This window comes from Coloeus monedula (genome assembly GCF_965178545.1).
Source record: "Coloeus monedula genome assembly, chromosome: 1".
Taxonomy (NCBI): Eukaryota; Metazoa; Chordata; class Aves; order Passeriformes; family Corvidae; genus Coloeus; species Coloeus monedula.
Window position 1 is genome coordinate 61,534,137 of NC_138781.1, and position 12,168 is coordinate 61,546,304.

Below are 12,168 nucleotides of genomic sequence, written 5' to 3' on the forward strand. Positions count from 1 at the left end.
CACAGTGCTAGGTCAGAAAGATTACTACTGTTTCTTCCTAGAATAGTGAAACACTGTAAGATAGGAAACAAAAAGCTTTCAGTGCATGTGATACTTGACGTCTTTGAGGATGATAGATTATTTTATTGCACTTTGTAGCTTAGCTTATGTTATGGCATTGAAGTTTGCTTAGAGACTGGCAGAGAGTTTTGTTCAAAGAAAAAGTTCAGGGGCGTTTACCTTCAGAATTGTTCCATGTCAAAGCTTGTTCTTTTCGTTTATGTGTTGTTTTATTCAATAACTCCTTCCTCAGTCTCACTCCTCTTCTAATCTGAGATCATCCTGGCTACAAACCACTGGCATCTTCTTCTCTTTTTTCTGTATGTGTTATTCATGGGACATCTTCGAAGTTGCACAGGCTGCAACCTCCTCCAGACTCAGGCTCATCATGCTGCTTTGCTGTCAGCTGTTGCTGCAGCAGTTTTGTGGCCTACAGTCTCTGTAATCAGGAATGCACAGCAGTCAGCAGGCAGACAAGAAAGAATGAAGAAGTGTAGAAACAACAAATTTGTCCTTGACTGCAGTCATTGCCTGGAGCTATGCAGAAACAATTAATTTAACCTCATGCAAAGGTTGTTATTCAGGTGTACAAAAACTGTAAGATGATGCAATAACTGCACAATTTCCATCTAATTGATTGCTTCACTGCATGGATGGCTGGCTGGCTATGTTGTATGAGTGACAGGTGTCACTACTGTGCACTAAAGTGGAAGCGAGGTAGAAGCAATCTTGGTTTTCATCCCTTTTGGGCTCATCCATTGCTTGGGAGGAGCAGACTGGCTCTAGGGAGCAGACAGAAGTCTGTGATGCTGGGATGTGACCATCCAGGACAGGTGGCACCCCTTGGCCATGGGTGCATGTGTGGAAAGGAATCTTGCTTGGGTGTGGAGGCAGGTGTACATCACTGCAGATGGGAGTTAGGGGGGCAGACAAGGAGGGGTAGTTTTGTGCTGAAGGGGTTAGGCTGAAATCCAGGAGCCCAGTGTCTATCTCTGCTGGGCTGTTGGCTCCTTGGGGAGGACTACATCTGTCTTGATTCCCCCTGAAATGTGGTGTGCTGATCTCTCCTCTGTGTCACTAGAGCTTTAAATTCTCAAACAGCCCCAATGTCTGAGGTGTTTGGGCCTCTGTGCTTACATTTCCATTTGTGAAATGTCACTGGCCTTGGCAGTGAAGATTGAAGCAAAGAGAGCCTGAAGACTGGAAGAAAGTGAATGTCACCCCAGACTTCAAAACAGGCAGCCAAAGAAGCCACTCAGTATTTCAGCCTTCTCTGCAATTTCTGTTGCAAGAGGTCACTGTTTCCATTCAACAGTGGGCCCTACATTTTCCCTAGTATCCTTTTGTTAATGTATCTGAAGAAGCCCTTCTTGTTAGCCTTTATATCCTCCACCAGATTTAATTCCAAATGGGCCTTGACATTCCTCATTTCACCATGCAAGGGTGCGGATCCTACTGTAGTGCAGGCAGGGCTTTTAGGACATGCACAGAATTATTTTTCAGGAAATGCTGGAGGGAAGAATCTCCTCTCCTTGGCTCTCTTAATGAAAAAAATGTTCACATTGATAAGAAAATATTATCTCCCAGGCAAGTACTGCCTGGAGAATCTGTATATGGAGAGTTAGCAATTCAGAACCCCAACACTTGCTGAATACCTATAGGCTAATACAGGCTTCAGTTCTCAGTGGAATTGTCATGCATTACAACTAGGAGACCCAACTGTGCTTCTGGTCTGCTGGGATGCACATCTGCTTTGGCAGGACCCTGCCTTGGCCAAGAGTGTTGGGCATTTGGACTGTAGTTTATGGATCAAGTCTCTATTCTGCATGGTCTCTCAAACTGAACCTCTCCCTGTGCAACTTGTATGACCTCAGCAAATGTCTGAAATTCTGAACATCTTTATGATGTTAGGAAGAGACTATATGTAATACAAAAGGGAGAATGGGGTGTGTGTGTGTGTGTGTGTATGTATGTCTACCTAAATATTTTGAAAAAAGGCAGCAGTTTTTATAATTAATTCCTTCTGATCTTCAATAAGATAAAATGCAACTCCAAAGGAACTTGCTTGATTCCAAAGAGGCAGTTTGCTCATTGCTTTTATTAAAATTTTCACCATTTAGCAATGAGTTAATGGGGCTTAAAATAAAAATATAAAGAAGTTTCACAGTTATCAGGTTATATGGTAAATTGTTTTTGAGCATGAATTACTGTAATATACAGGAAATAGTGATAGTATGGTAGATATTTGAAAATAATTATCTGGAAAAAAACTGCAAAGGCTCTGATCCAGCTGTAAGTTTCAAATACTTCTAAGATGAAAATATTTGGATTAAGGCAATGTGGAAAGTTATTTTCTTTTTTTCCTCTTTTTCCTACTCCCCACCCTGAACTTAAAGTATTCCTAGATATATTTTTTTCCTCATTGTCTAAAAAATAAAGTAAAAATTCCTCAGGTTTGACAGGGCAAATGATTGCTATGTAAAATCCATAAACAAAAGCTATAGGATGCTGGTTGAGTTCCCTGTGAACAGGGAGCTCTGAGCATGTGGCCATGAAAAGCAGCAGATCTAAACATCCTGCAAAAGAGACTGTTGTCTGATCATGTAGAAACACATGGCTTTTCCTCAGTCAGTGTCTTATTCCTGGAGCTTGTGTCCTGAGGTACCCCTCTACCAGAAATATTTCTAGAGGCCTTGATGACTGCCATTCTATGGGAAGATCACTTTATTTCTCTGAGGTAGTAATGGGCCTGAGAGTTAAATCTCTTACTTACCTGGAAAGAAATATGCACAAAGTATCACTTTTTGCTCCCCCCTTCCAAGCTGTGGTGATCTCTGCCACAAATAGAAGCCTCTTCTAATGCACCTCTGTTGGAGTGATGCTGCTGCATTTTCACACTACTGTGGTAATTGCTTGTTTAGTGTCTCTGTAGGCAGCACTCTGGCTTGTCTCCCCAGCAGGCTCACTCCCTGATGTGGGTGAGTATGCTGCATGGTGCATACTGGTGGCTGATCCACTGATAAAACCCAGGAGCCCTGCATGCTTATGTCTCTCCAGGCTTTGTGAGTAGCAATGCAGGTGGCTCAGGTGAAGAGTGTGTTCTGTGTCAGGGATGATCATGGTTTGTTTTCTTCTCTTCTTCCATCCAGAGTACAAGAAGAAGTATGGGGAGGAGCATGGTTCATGCCAGGCAGGGATCGCAGGGTTCTTCACCGAGGTGAGCCGGGGCCCATGCATGGAAGGGTTGGGGTTGGTAAGTGGCTCTACTGTTGCATATTCCAGGAGGAGATTCCCAAGCATGGCTTGGACAGTGGGCTGAGCACTGAGAATGGTCCCTTCCTGCTGGGAAACACCCTCCTGCTTCTACTAGCTTCCCAGGTGTCTGTTTCTTGCACAGTGACTGCCCAGTGGTTCATACGTATGTGTATGTGTCTCTCAAGGTCTGTGGACAAGTATGACCTGGGAAATGTCCTCAGGGAATATTCTTATTATTTTAATCCCAAAACTTGCATAGAGGCATTTCTCTGTCTGTCATTAACTCTTTAATGTAAGCAATGATGTAAAGTCTGTCACTGTTGCACACAGGGACGGTGAAGAACGACATGCACTCAGGTCAGAGAAGATGGTCGAAGCCGACCCTTTAATGCCAAAATCCCATCTTTTTGTAGCATGGATTGCAAAAGAGAAATTACATGATTGACCCATCGGTCAACCACCTACCAAGGTGATAGGCTAAGAGGTTGTCCTGGGTTGCAGTGTATTCTATCACCATCCTCATGAGCTGTTGAAATCAGGTGGGGCAGTGTTTCCTTGCCTCCTCCCTCCAGACTATCTTGCTGTTAATGGCCCATCATTGTCCTGCCGCATGACTCATAGATAACTCCCTCTGGACTATCTTCTGTTAATGAGCCTAATCAACACTTGGCCTTATGACTCATTATCCCATTGTGAGATGCTCCACCCAGAGGGAGGAACCAAGCATCCCATTGTGGATATAATCTGAGACTCTGAACACCAGAGACAACCTTTCCACTGGATTTCTAGAGGACAGGAGCTACATAACCACCACTGGACCTTCTGAGGAAGAGCAGACCCTTTTTCTACAGGATCATTGCTTCAGGAGGATTGCAGCCACCATTGTATCGGACTGTTACCACCACCCTGACTAACAGGGTGTCTGGTTGTATCCTGATTCTGTCAGTTTAACCCAGTGTTTTCTGCCTTTATTTTTGTTTTTTTTTCCTTATTTTATTTCCCTATTAAATTGTTATTCTGACTTGGTGTCTCCCACTAGTTTGTTTTCAAACTAGTACAAGGTAAAACCACCCATTTCAAAATATTATTCCCAGTAAACTAAAACAATTCCACTACGTTCTTACAGCAGCCTTGCACCTGCAAATTTTTACCAACTAGCAAACCATCAGACAGCTAGCTTGCATGAGAAGGGAGACTTTCACATGAGACAGTAAAAAGTGGAGAATTTTGCTCTGCTAGCCTTCTCAGCAGCTACAAAAGTCTTCCCTGAATAATTTTGTTTATGTATGTGTACATGTGCATGAATATAAGGCACATACATACACGTACATACATAAGATAAACACTTTTTTTTTCAGTTCTGCTACAGTTCTTTGTTTCAGAAAGAAGGAGAAAAAAATAGTGTGGTAGAATATATGCACCACAGCTGTTCTAAATACGTGACCACATTCTTTCCTGGGCAGAAGTCTATCATCCATGTTTCAGTTTTATCAAGAATTAATTTGTTCCTTTATGCATGGATTATTTTTTTGATTAATATTTTGGGGTTGTGGCTTTTTTGCTTGTTTTGGTTTCATTTTAAATTTTTTAAGAATCTATACCCACTCCTAATTATATATGCACTGATCTATAGAATGTATTGTTCAGTCTGATACAAATAGAATAAAGGTTTTCTCTTTCAGAAATTGCCTTCTGCCATTTCAGTAAACTGGAATGGCAGGCAATGTTGCCACAAGGGCACTGTCTGGTAACTGGATGTTCAGCCAGCAGCAGCTGTTGTCTGCTCTCTCCAGCCTGTTTCTGTTTCCAGGCTTAAATTCTCCTGTGCTACCCTAGTTCAAAAGATATCTTTGAACTTTTACCACTTCAGCCTGATGGCAGCAGAAAATGCAGATAAATGCCTTTTTAGGTCAAACAGGCAATCCTCCACTGTATATTCAGTGCTGTGGATGGTAGTTGTTCCTGTCAGTAAATGATCCCTTGACCTCACAGGTATGGCCCGTAACAAGGAAAAAGCTATTTCTAAGCATGTCCTGCTCTTCGGTTGGTTTTGAAGTCTTGTCCCTGTAGTCTTATTAGGAAAATCCCTTGTTTAACATCTCCCCCCCTCGACTGGAACTGGTCACTTGAAGGGGACTCGGATATGACAGCAATTTCCCACAAGGATGGAGTCCACCCATGGCCTTGCATTGAATGGAGATGTGAGGAAAGCAGCTGTTCACATGTCTTCTTCAGGGATGGAGAACTTCCAGGGCTTAATGCTCCTCAGGCTTAATTTGGTCCCTTGCTGGAGATATTTAAAAACACATCCAGGAGCAAGGTTTTTCTGCAAGGATGCTGGATGTTTTGAGACAACATTTTCTGAATTTCTCTTGAATGTAAATGTACCTTGGATTTTGACTCAAAAGCATTATCCATGACCATCTACCTCTGAATGCTGGATCAAACTTTGATTTCTATGGTCTTTTAAAATGCTCAAGCACTCTGGTTGTCTGTGAGGATCACAAGCCGTTTTAATGATTCTATGATGACACTATAGCCAGGTTGTCTCTCAAAGACCAAAGTGTATCTGTTGACAGAGCTGGGCAAAATGTTCCACCTAGGACATAACACACATCATGCTTGTTGAGTGCATAGCAGCTCTTTAGCTTCATAGTTGTAAAATCAAAATCCTTTGTGCTGTTTCCATCATGATTGGTTGGTATAGCATGTCAGCCAGCATCAGAGCATGATCTGTAGCTGAGTGATGGGTTCTGGGTGGGATTTTTTTGAGAACTATGTTAGCAAGTTAGTAAGGCTGAGGAAAGTCTGTTGCAGCAGAATAGCTGAGCAGAAGTGGACCATGAAAGAGCAATGTGTCTCTAGGGTATATGCAGTGACCTTGATGCTTGGGAAGAAGGAAAGATAGTCTCTAAAAGCACACAGAAAGGGGATTGTTATAGATGGACTTATTATTGGTGTTTTAAGTAAATATCCTGTCCTTTCTCCATTAATGTGTAAAGTTTTGATTGTTATTTTTTCCTCCTGCCCTTTTCCCCCCACATTTCTGTTTTTCCTATTGTAGGAACTGGTAATCATGGGGGCACCAGGATCTTATTATTGGACAGGAACTGTCAAAGTACTGAATCTCACTGACAACACATACTACAAGCTGAATGATGATGCTGTGATAGCCAGGAGGTACACATACCTTGGTAAGCAGCTCTCTCGTGCTCACTGTGAATAGGAAATTGTCCAACAATGTATTTCAAGGCTATGATGCTATAAAGTTGATACTGATTTTTTTTTTTATGGTGATGTATTTTTATAAAAAGTGTGAAAGGAAGAATATTTGAATTAAAGTGATACTTACCTGGAAAGAAATATAAGCAAAGAATCATTCAAAATACTCCATTCTTCTCTCCTTGTTCTGAACCCCTTCCTCCCCCCCCCCCAGCTTGCTATAGTTTTTTTGACTGGTATAGAAAAGGCATTTTAACTGAACAGCTCATTGGATTGTAGTGGGCTTCTTAACATTCCTGTCTTTGCCCTGTGACAGGCAAATTATTTGTCACAAGTTAAACTGCATGTCTGCTTACATGTGCCTTTAAAATGGGTGCAACAACTAATTACAGAATTTGTACTGCAGATGCATTTATTTTAACAAAAATAATGCTACCTAAATGTGTCATTGGCAACTGAAAGAAGTTGTGAAAGGTTTGGCTATAGGTGCATCTTTAACTCAATTGGTTTTACTTCCTCTAAAACCAGCTAATGTCCCTAAAATGCTTAATTTAAAGGCTTCCACCTAAACTGAAGTGCCTAAGATTGTTGAGACCTAGAAGGCATTTCAACAGTTTGGTACTTTTGACTAAAGTCTTGCACTGATCTCTCATTGTCCCCTTAACCTTTAGTATTTAAAAAACCACAATTTGGGAGATACTGCTTGGTGATAGCTAAATGAAGAGTAAATATTTACCTGTTTAGAGACATAAATAGGTTTTGCCACTGATAGATATGAATTACAGGGTTTACCATATTGACGAGAGCCTCAAAATTTGTAGCAAAAGAGCAAGGCAAGTACAAGAGAGCCTTAGAAGGAAAGCTACTCTACTCATCTTTAGTTATTACATATTATTTTAATACATCAAATAAAGCTGAATCTTTGATATTTTTCTTTCAAATATGTGCTTTTTTCTTTGATATATCATCTCATTTTTCTTCTTGCCGAGACAAGTCTTTTTAAGCTATTAACTTCTATGACCTCTGCCTACTGTCTTGTTCTGTCTCCCCAACCAAAAAGGAACGTGATTTTCCAAGCCTTCTTGGGCAGTGATTTTAGCCAAAGGAGGACTCTTCTGTCTGATCCAAGTGGGACTGTTGCTCTTTGACATGATACTTTCGCTGTGGTCATGTGATTGCTTTTCTCTGTTTGTGTATGCCTTTTCCTGTTTTACTGCTTCCCTGTCTTGACTTGCAGTTGGCAAACTGCTCCTACTATGAGCTCCTTGTGTCCCTTGGCCATCTCCACACACATGGCTTTCTTCTCTCAGCTTTTGGAAGGGTACTGAAGGGTGCACTCTCACTTCCCATCCCCATGAGCTTTTGAACAGAATATTGGTGCATCCTGAGCAGAATGGTTGTTGAACTCTAACTAAAGTGCAGCCCAGGAGCAGTGAAACCCTATAAGCCTGATCTGGCTGGCTGATCTGTTTCTCAGGCTCTTTCCTTTCACGGTTGGTTATTTATTTATTTATTTCCTTTACCACTCAGGATATGCGGTGGCAGCAGGTCATTTCTCTCAGCCGACTACCACTGACATTGTAGGAGGAGCTCCCCAGGACGGAGGCATTGGAAAGGTGTGGCTCTTTATTAAACAGTAATGTGGTTGGATGTAACAGTGCATGAAATGTAATACTGATGCAGTTCCAAGATGTATGAGAAGACAGGAGTTTTTTTCTCTGCAGGGTAGTTTTGAGCACTGAGAAGGGGAGAGGTGAGGTAGTTTTGTGAAGTTGTCAAATTTTCTCGACCTGTCCCTCCTGATGCCTTCTATCCTTCTCCCCTCTTCCCTGTCTTTCCCATCCAATCCTTACAATACTCATTTTAATGAGACACAGACACGATCTCTTTCACACTGCTTTTGCTTAGGATTTGTGACATTTAGGTATTACTTAAAACTTTCCTAGAAATGAAAATACTTGTAAAAGAGAATTTGTCTTCTGCTGGTTTTATTCACATATTTGACTATTTCAGCATTTACTTCAAGGTAACATCGCTAATAGAATGAGATTAGGCGATTTGATGCCATTTTTAAAACTTGATAAAATGCTGATGTTTAGTGTATTAGAGTCTGGGTTTTTGCCAGCTGTACTTAAAAATCTTGGTGATAGTCTCTTAAGAAGGAAGGAAACAAAAAAGAACTTCCTGTAGGCATATATATATGTTCAATGTCCCAAAGATGTAAACAAGTGAATGGCTAGATGGAAATGGCTAGTGGCTTAGGCAAGCCTGGTTCTCCTGTGCTGAGTATCCATGTGCTGTTGGAGAAACTGGTTGAGGACGAGCACTGTGACCTCTTATACTCTTCTAAACCAAAGGTGGAAAAGTGGGAGTCGGGGAGAGGGAGGGAAGGAATGTAAAGGATCTGCTTTTGTCTCTCTCTGTTCAAAATCCAATCCTTTCGGGACCTGCTGCCACCACCTACTTAAGAAGACATGTCCTGCAGCCCCCTTCCATCTTCCTCCCTTTGGCTCTCGTGCTCTATACTGACATGAGTTGTAGCTGAATCATAACAAGCAGTGAAAGGTCTTCACTACCAGGAACATTATCCTGTTTAGGCAGATTATTTTTTGATAGTAACCATGTCCCAGGGGTAGCAGCGCAAGTGGGGAAAATGAGATAAAAGTAGAGGATGAACTTGGTACTTATACCTGATCTGGCATGACTAGAACATACAGGATGTAGTAGCAGCACAGTTGCTACTGAGAGGACATGTGCATGAGAAAGACATAGTTTCCTTATCCCAGGTGTTCTGTTATGGCTGCTGCAATGCACCTTCCTTCCAACCTGTTTTTTCTGTGGAACAAATTTTGTTTCTCTACAAGGAGGGAGGTGAGGGGACACAGCTGCTAGCAAGAGATCCACAAGAAAGCAGCTGGCTCCGTAGTTTAAAGACTACTGCTCTTGTTGTAAAAGCTTATGTTATTCTCCCTTGGCATGAGATGTGGGTAGCAGGAACACATGGCAAAGTGCTGGTAAGAGGTGCAGAATACAGAACATTACAATGAGCTGTCCTGTTGTGCTTTCCAAACACTCTAATAAGCTGATCTTTTCCACTTCTCTGATAGAAAGTGATTAGCATCGTCGCAACTTTTCACTTAAGTTAAAGCCAAGATGAGACTGGGTCATCTCTCCAAAGACACAAAGAGTGTCATTATTTAAGACTGGGTTTGGAGTTGGGACACCTGGCAACATGCTGTCACTGCTAAACATGCCACTGCAAAGGCTCGGGAGTCCTATGTATACAGAGCAATTGCCCACAGCAACCCTGGGCTTTTTTCTTGACTGAAAACGGCTTTGACCTCTGTCTTACCAGCTGTTAATAATTCACCACATATTCAACTATGTCCAGTGCTTGGCTCTGCCACATGGCCTTGGAAGTAAGGGATCCTCTGTCGTGCAAATTGTGTGAGCACCTGGTAGGAGGGAGCCTGTCAAATGCCAGAGGAGTCTCAAAAACTGACTGAGCCAGCCTTCCTGTTGAAGGGAATCCCTTTCTACAAGCCATGCACTTTACATCTTACATTTTGGTACAAGATCTGTTCTTGAACTTGTATCAATACTTTTATCCCTGAGGATTCCAGATTAAAGAGTTTCTCCTGTGGAAATGAGCAATGGGTAGGCTGTGTTTGAATAGTTTTCTGATCTAAAAATTGTTTCAGACAGAAGCAGTGGAAATGCTGTGGGTGATCTGATTGGGATTTCTACTCTGACCATTGCTACAGCATCATGAAGTTTGCAGTGCAGTACATGCAGGCACATCGTCTTGATAAGGGAATACTAGATAAGGGAAGGGGAGCAGGGTTATGCATTCTCAGTCATTTCCCCTACTTACTTCCAGACCATTTCCAGATGGTACTTCTTTGAGAGTTGGAAAGTTGGTTGGCTAGGTGCTTTTAAATGCACACATGTGCACACATATAAGCATACCAAAAAAAGTAGGCAACAAGATAATATTCAAGTGTTTCTTATGACAAGCTTGTGATTTTTCAGGGCAGTGCAGAACTGTGTCTTCTAAAAGAAGACTGACCAGTGAAGTGGTCATGAAATTGGATCCTGACAATAGCCATGATCATGATTTAGATATTATTTAGAAAGCACCAGTGCTTCATATTTAGTATTGGTTAACTTTTTTCTTTTTTTACCTTAGGTTTATATTTTCAGAACGGACAGACAATCAGGCTCTCTAATAAAGATTTTTCAGGCTTCAGGAAAAAAGGTGAGCATTTACATATGTGTATATTCTATTAAGAGGTAGAGAGCGGGGAAATAATGGCAGAAACATCCTGGAGCATCATTTTTATTCTGCTCCTTCATAAGTTGTCCAGCAAATCCTGTTTCTTCTTATCCTCCCAGAAGAGTTAAACCTATTTTACAGATCATCTGTATGCCAGGTCTTCTGTTGCAGTCATGATTGCAATGTCTGCTCAATGCCCATGTGACTGAAATAAAAGGTCTTGCTGGAAATTGTAATAGTAGTTCTCTTTATTTTTATGTGGCTGTAGCAGTACCTCTGAGATGTGGGACATGGGGCACCAGGTGAGCCTAGATGCAGTGATTTCCTCTTATTAGATGTTAACTGGGAGCTATGGGTAACCTGGAGTTTAGTTTAATATGTAAAGCCCCAGTCTATTTCCCTGTGTTGTTCTGTGACAAGGTGGATATTGCAGTTACACTGCTTTGTGGAGCAGCAGTTTCATTGCCTCGACAGATGATGATTTCCCCCTTCCCACTATGAATCAGTCTTGCATTCTGTTCTTGGGACTGCTGTCTTAAAGCTGAACTGCTCTCCCCTACCATGAAATTTAGTGAATGCTAGTGAGATCTAGCTTCCCTAGTGTGGTGTGTTTGAATGGGGAATAGCTTGTGTTTTTCATTTGGGGGCTTGCTGGAGCTGTGTTGCAGGAGAAACAAAGTGGACGGTATGTCTAGCTATAGGTAACAACAAAATTGCTTTATTTGGGAATAACTCAGTGATGAAATGATACCTCTTATCTGGGGCTACCTGTGTCCTTCTGGAAGGAGAGGAAATGCAGAAAAAAAATGTTGCTAGAGGCTTTTGGCTCTGGGAGGACCTGCTACCCTCAGAAAGTGTTTGCCTGTATCTTCAAGTCTGGGAGTGTTACCATATTTTGTTTTTTTTTTTCCAGCAAGATACAGTTGCAGTATTTAAAAACTTGCCTGGAATAGGGGATGTTAATTTACTGAATTTAATTAAATACATTTAATGAAATTTAATGAAATAAACTACAAGGGTTTAGGTGGGTGGTGTGGCTTGTGTTTTAGGGCCTCTCCAAAATTTTACTTTCTCTGCACTAGCAGATTACAGACATCTTGAAAGGAAAAGATCTCCCAGTTCATCCAGGGCATCTCCTGTGTTTGACTGCTTCCTGTTCATTTTTTTCCCTGTTGAGTTTTAAATGTCCCTAAGGATGTGCTCCTGACTACTCCTCAACTTAATGAACAGAGCCATCAGGAAGTTTCCAGGCCTTAGCCAAAACCTTTCCCTCTTCAATTTAGTTGCTTTACTGTTATATGTAACTTAACTAATCAAGTATTTACATCACTCAAGTACTTCTAGGCTTCTTTTTCATTAGCATCATCTTCTACAAA

At 41.5% G+C, this 12,168-nt stretch overlaps 1 protein-coding gene across 1 annotated transcript in view; it reads left to right on the plus strand.

Moving 5' to 3' along the window:
• The window catches only part of ITGA9 (integrin subunit alpha 9), a gene marked incomplete at both ends in the record, with an annotated part of 234,473 nt that overhangs the window by 18,730 nt on the left and 203,575 nt on the right, over positions 1-12,168 (plus strand). Inside the window, 4 exons of the mRNA XM_082281815.1 lie at positions 3,189-3,256; positions 6,359-6,488; positions 8,047-8,132; positions 10,706-10,774. Of these exons, the coding sequence (XP_082137941.1) occupies positions 3,189-3,256; positions 6,359-6,488; positions 8,047-8,132; positions 10,706-10,774 (353 nt within the window). The remainder of the gene's footprint in view (positions 1-3,188; positions 3,257-6,358; positions 6,489-8,046; positions 8,133-10,705; positions 10,775-12,168) is intronic.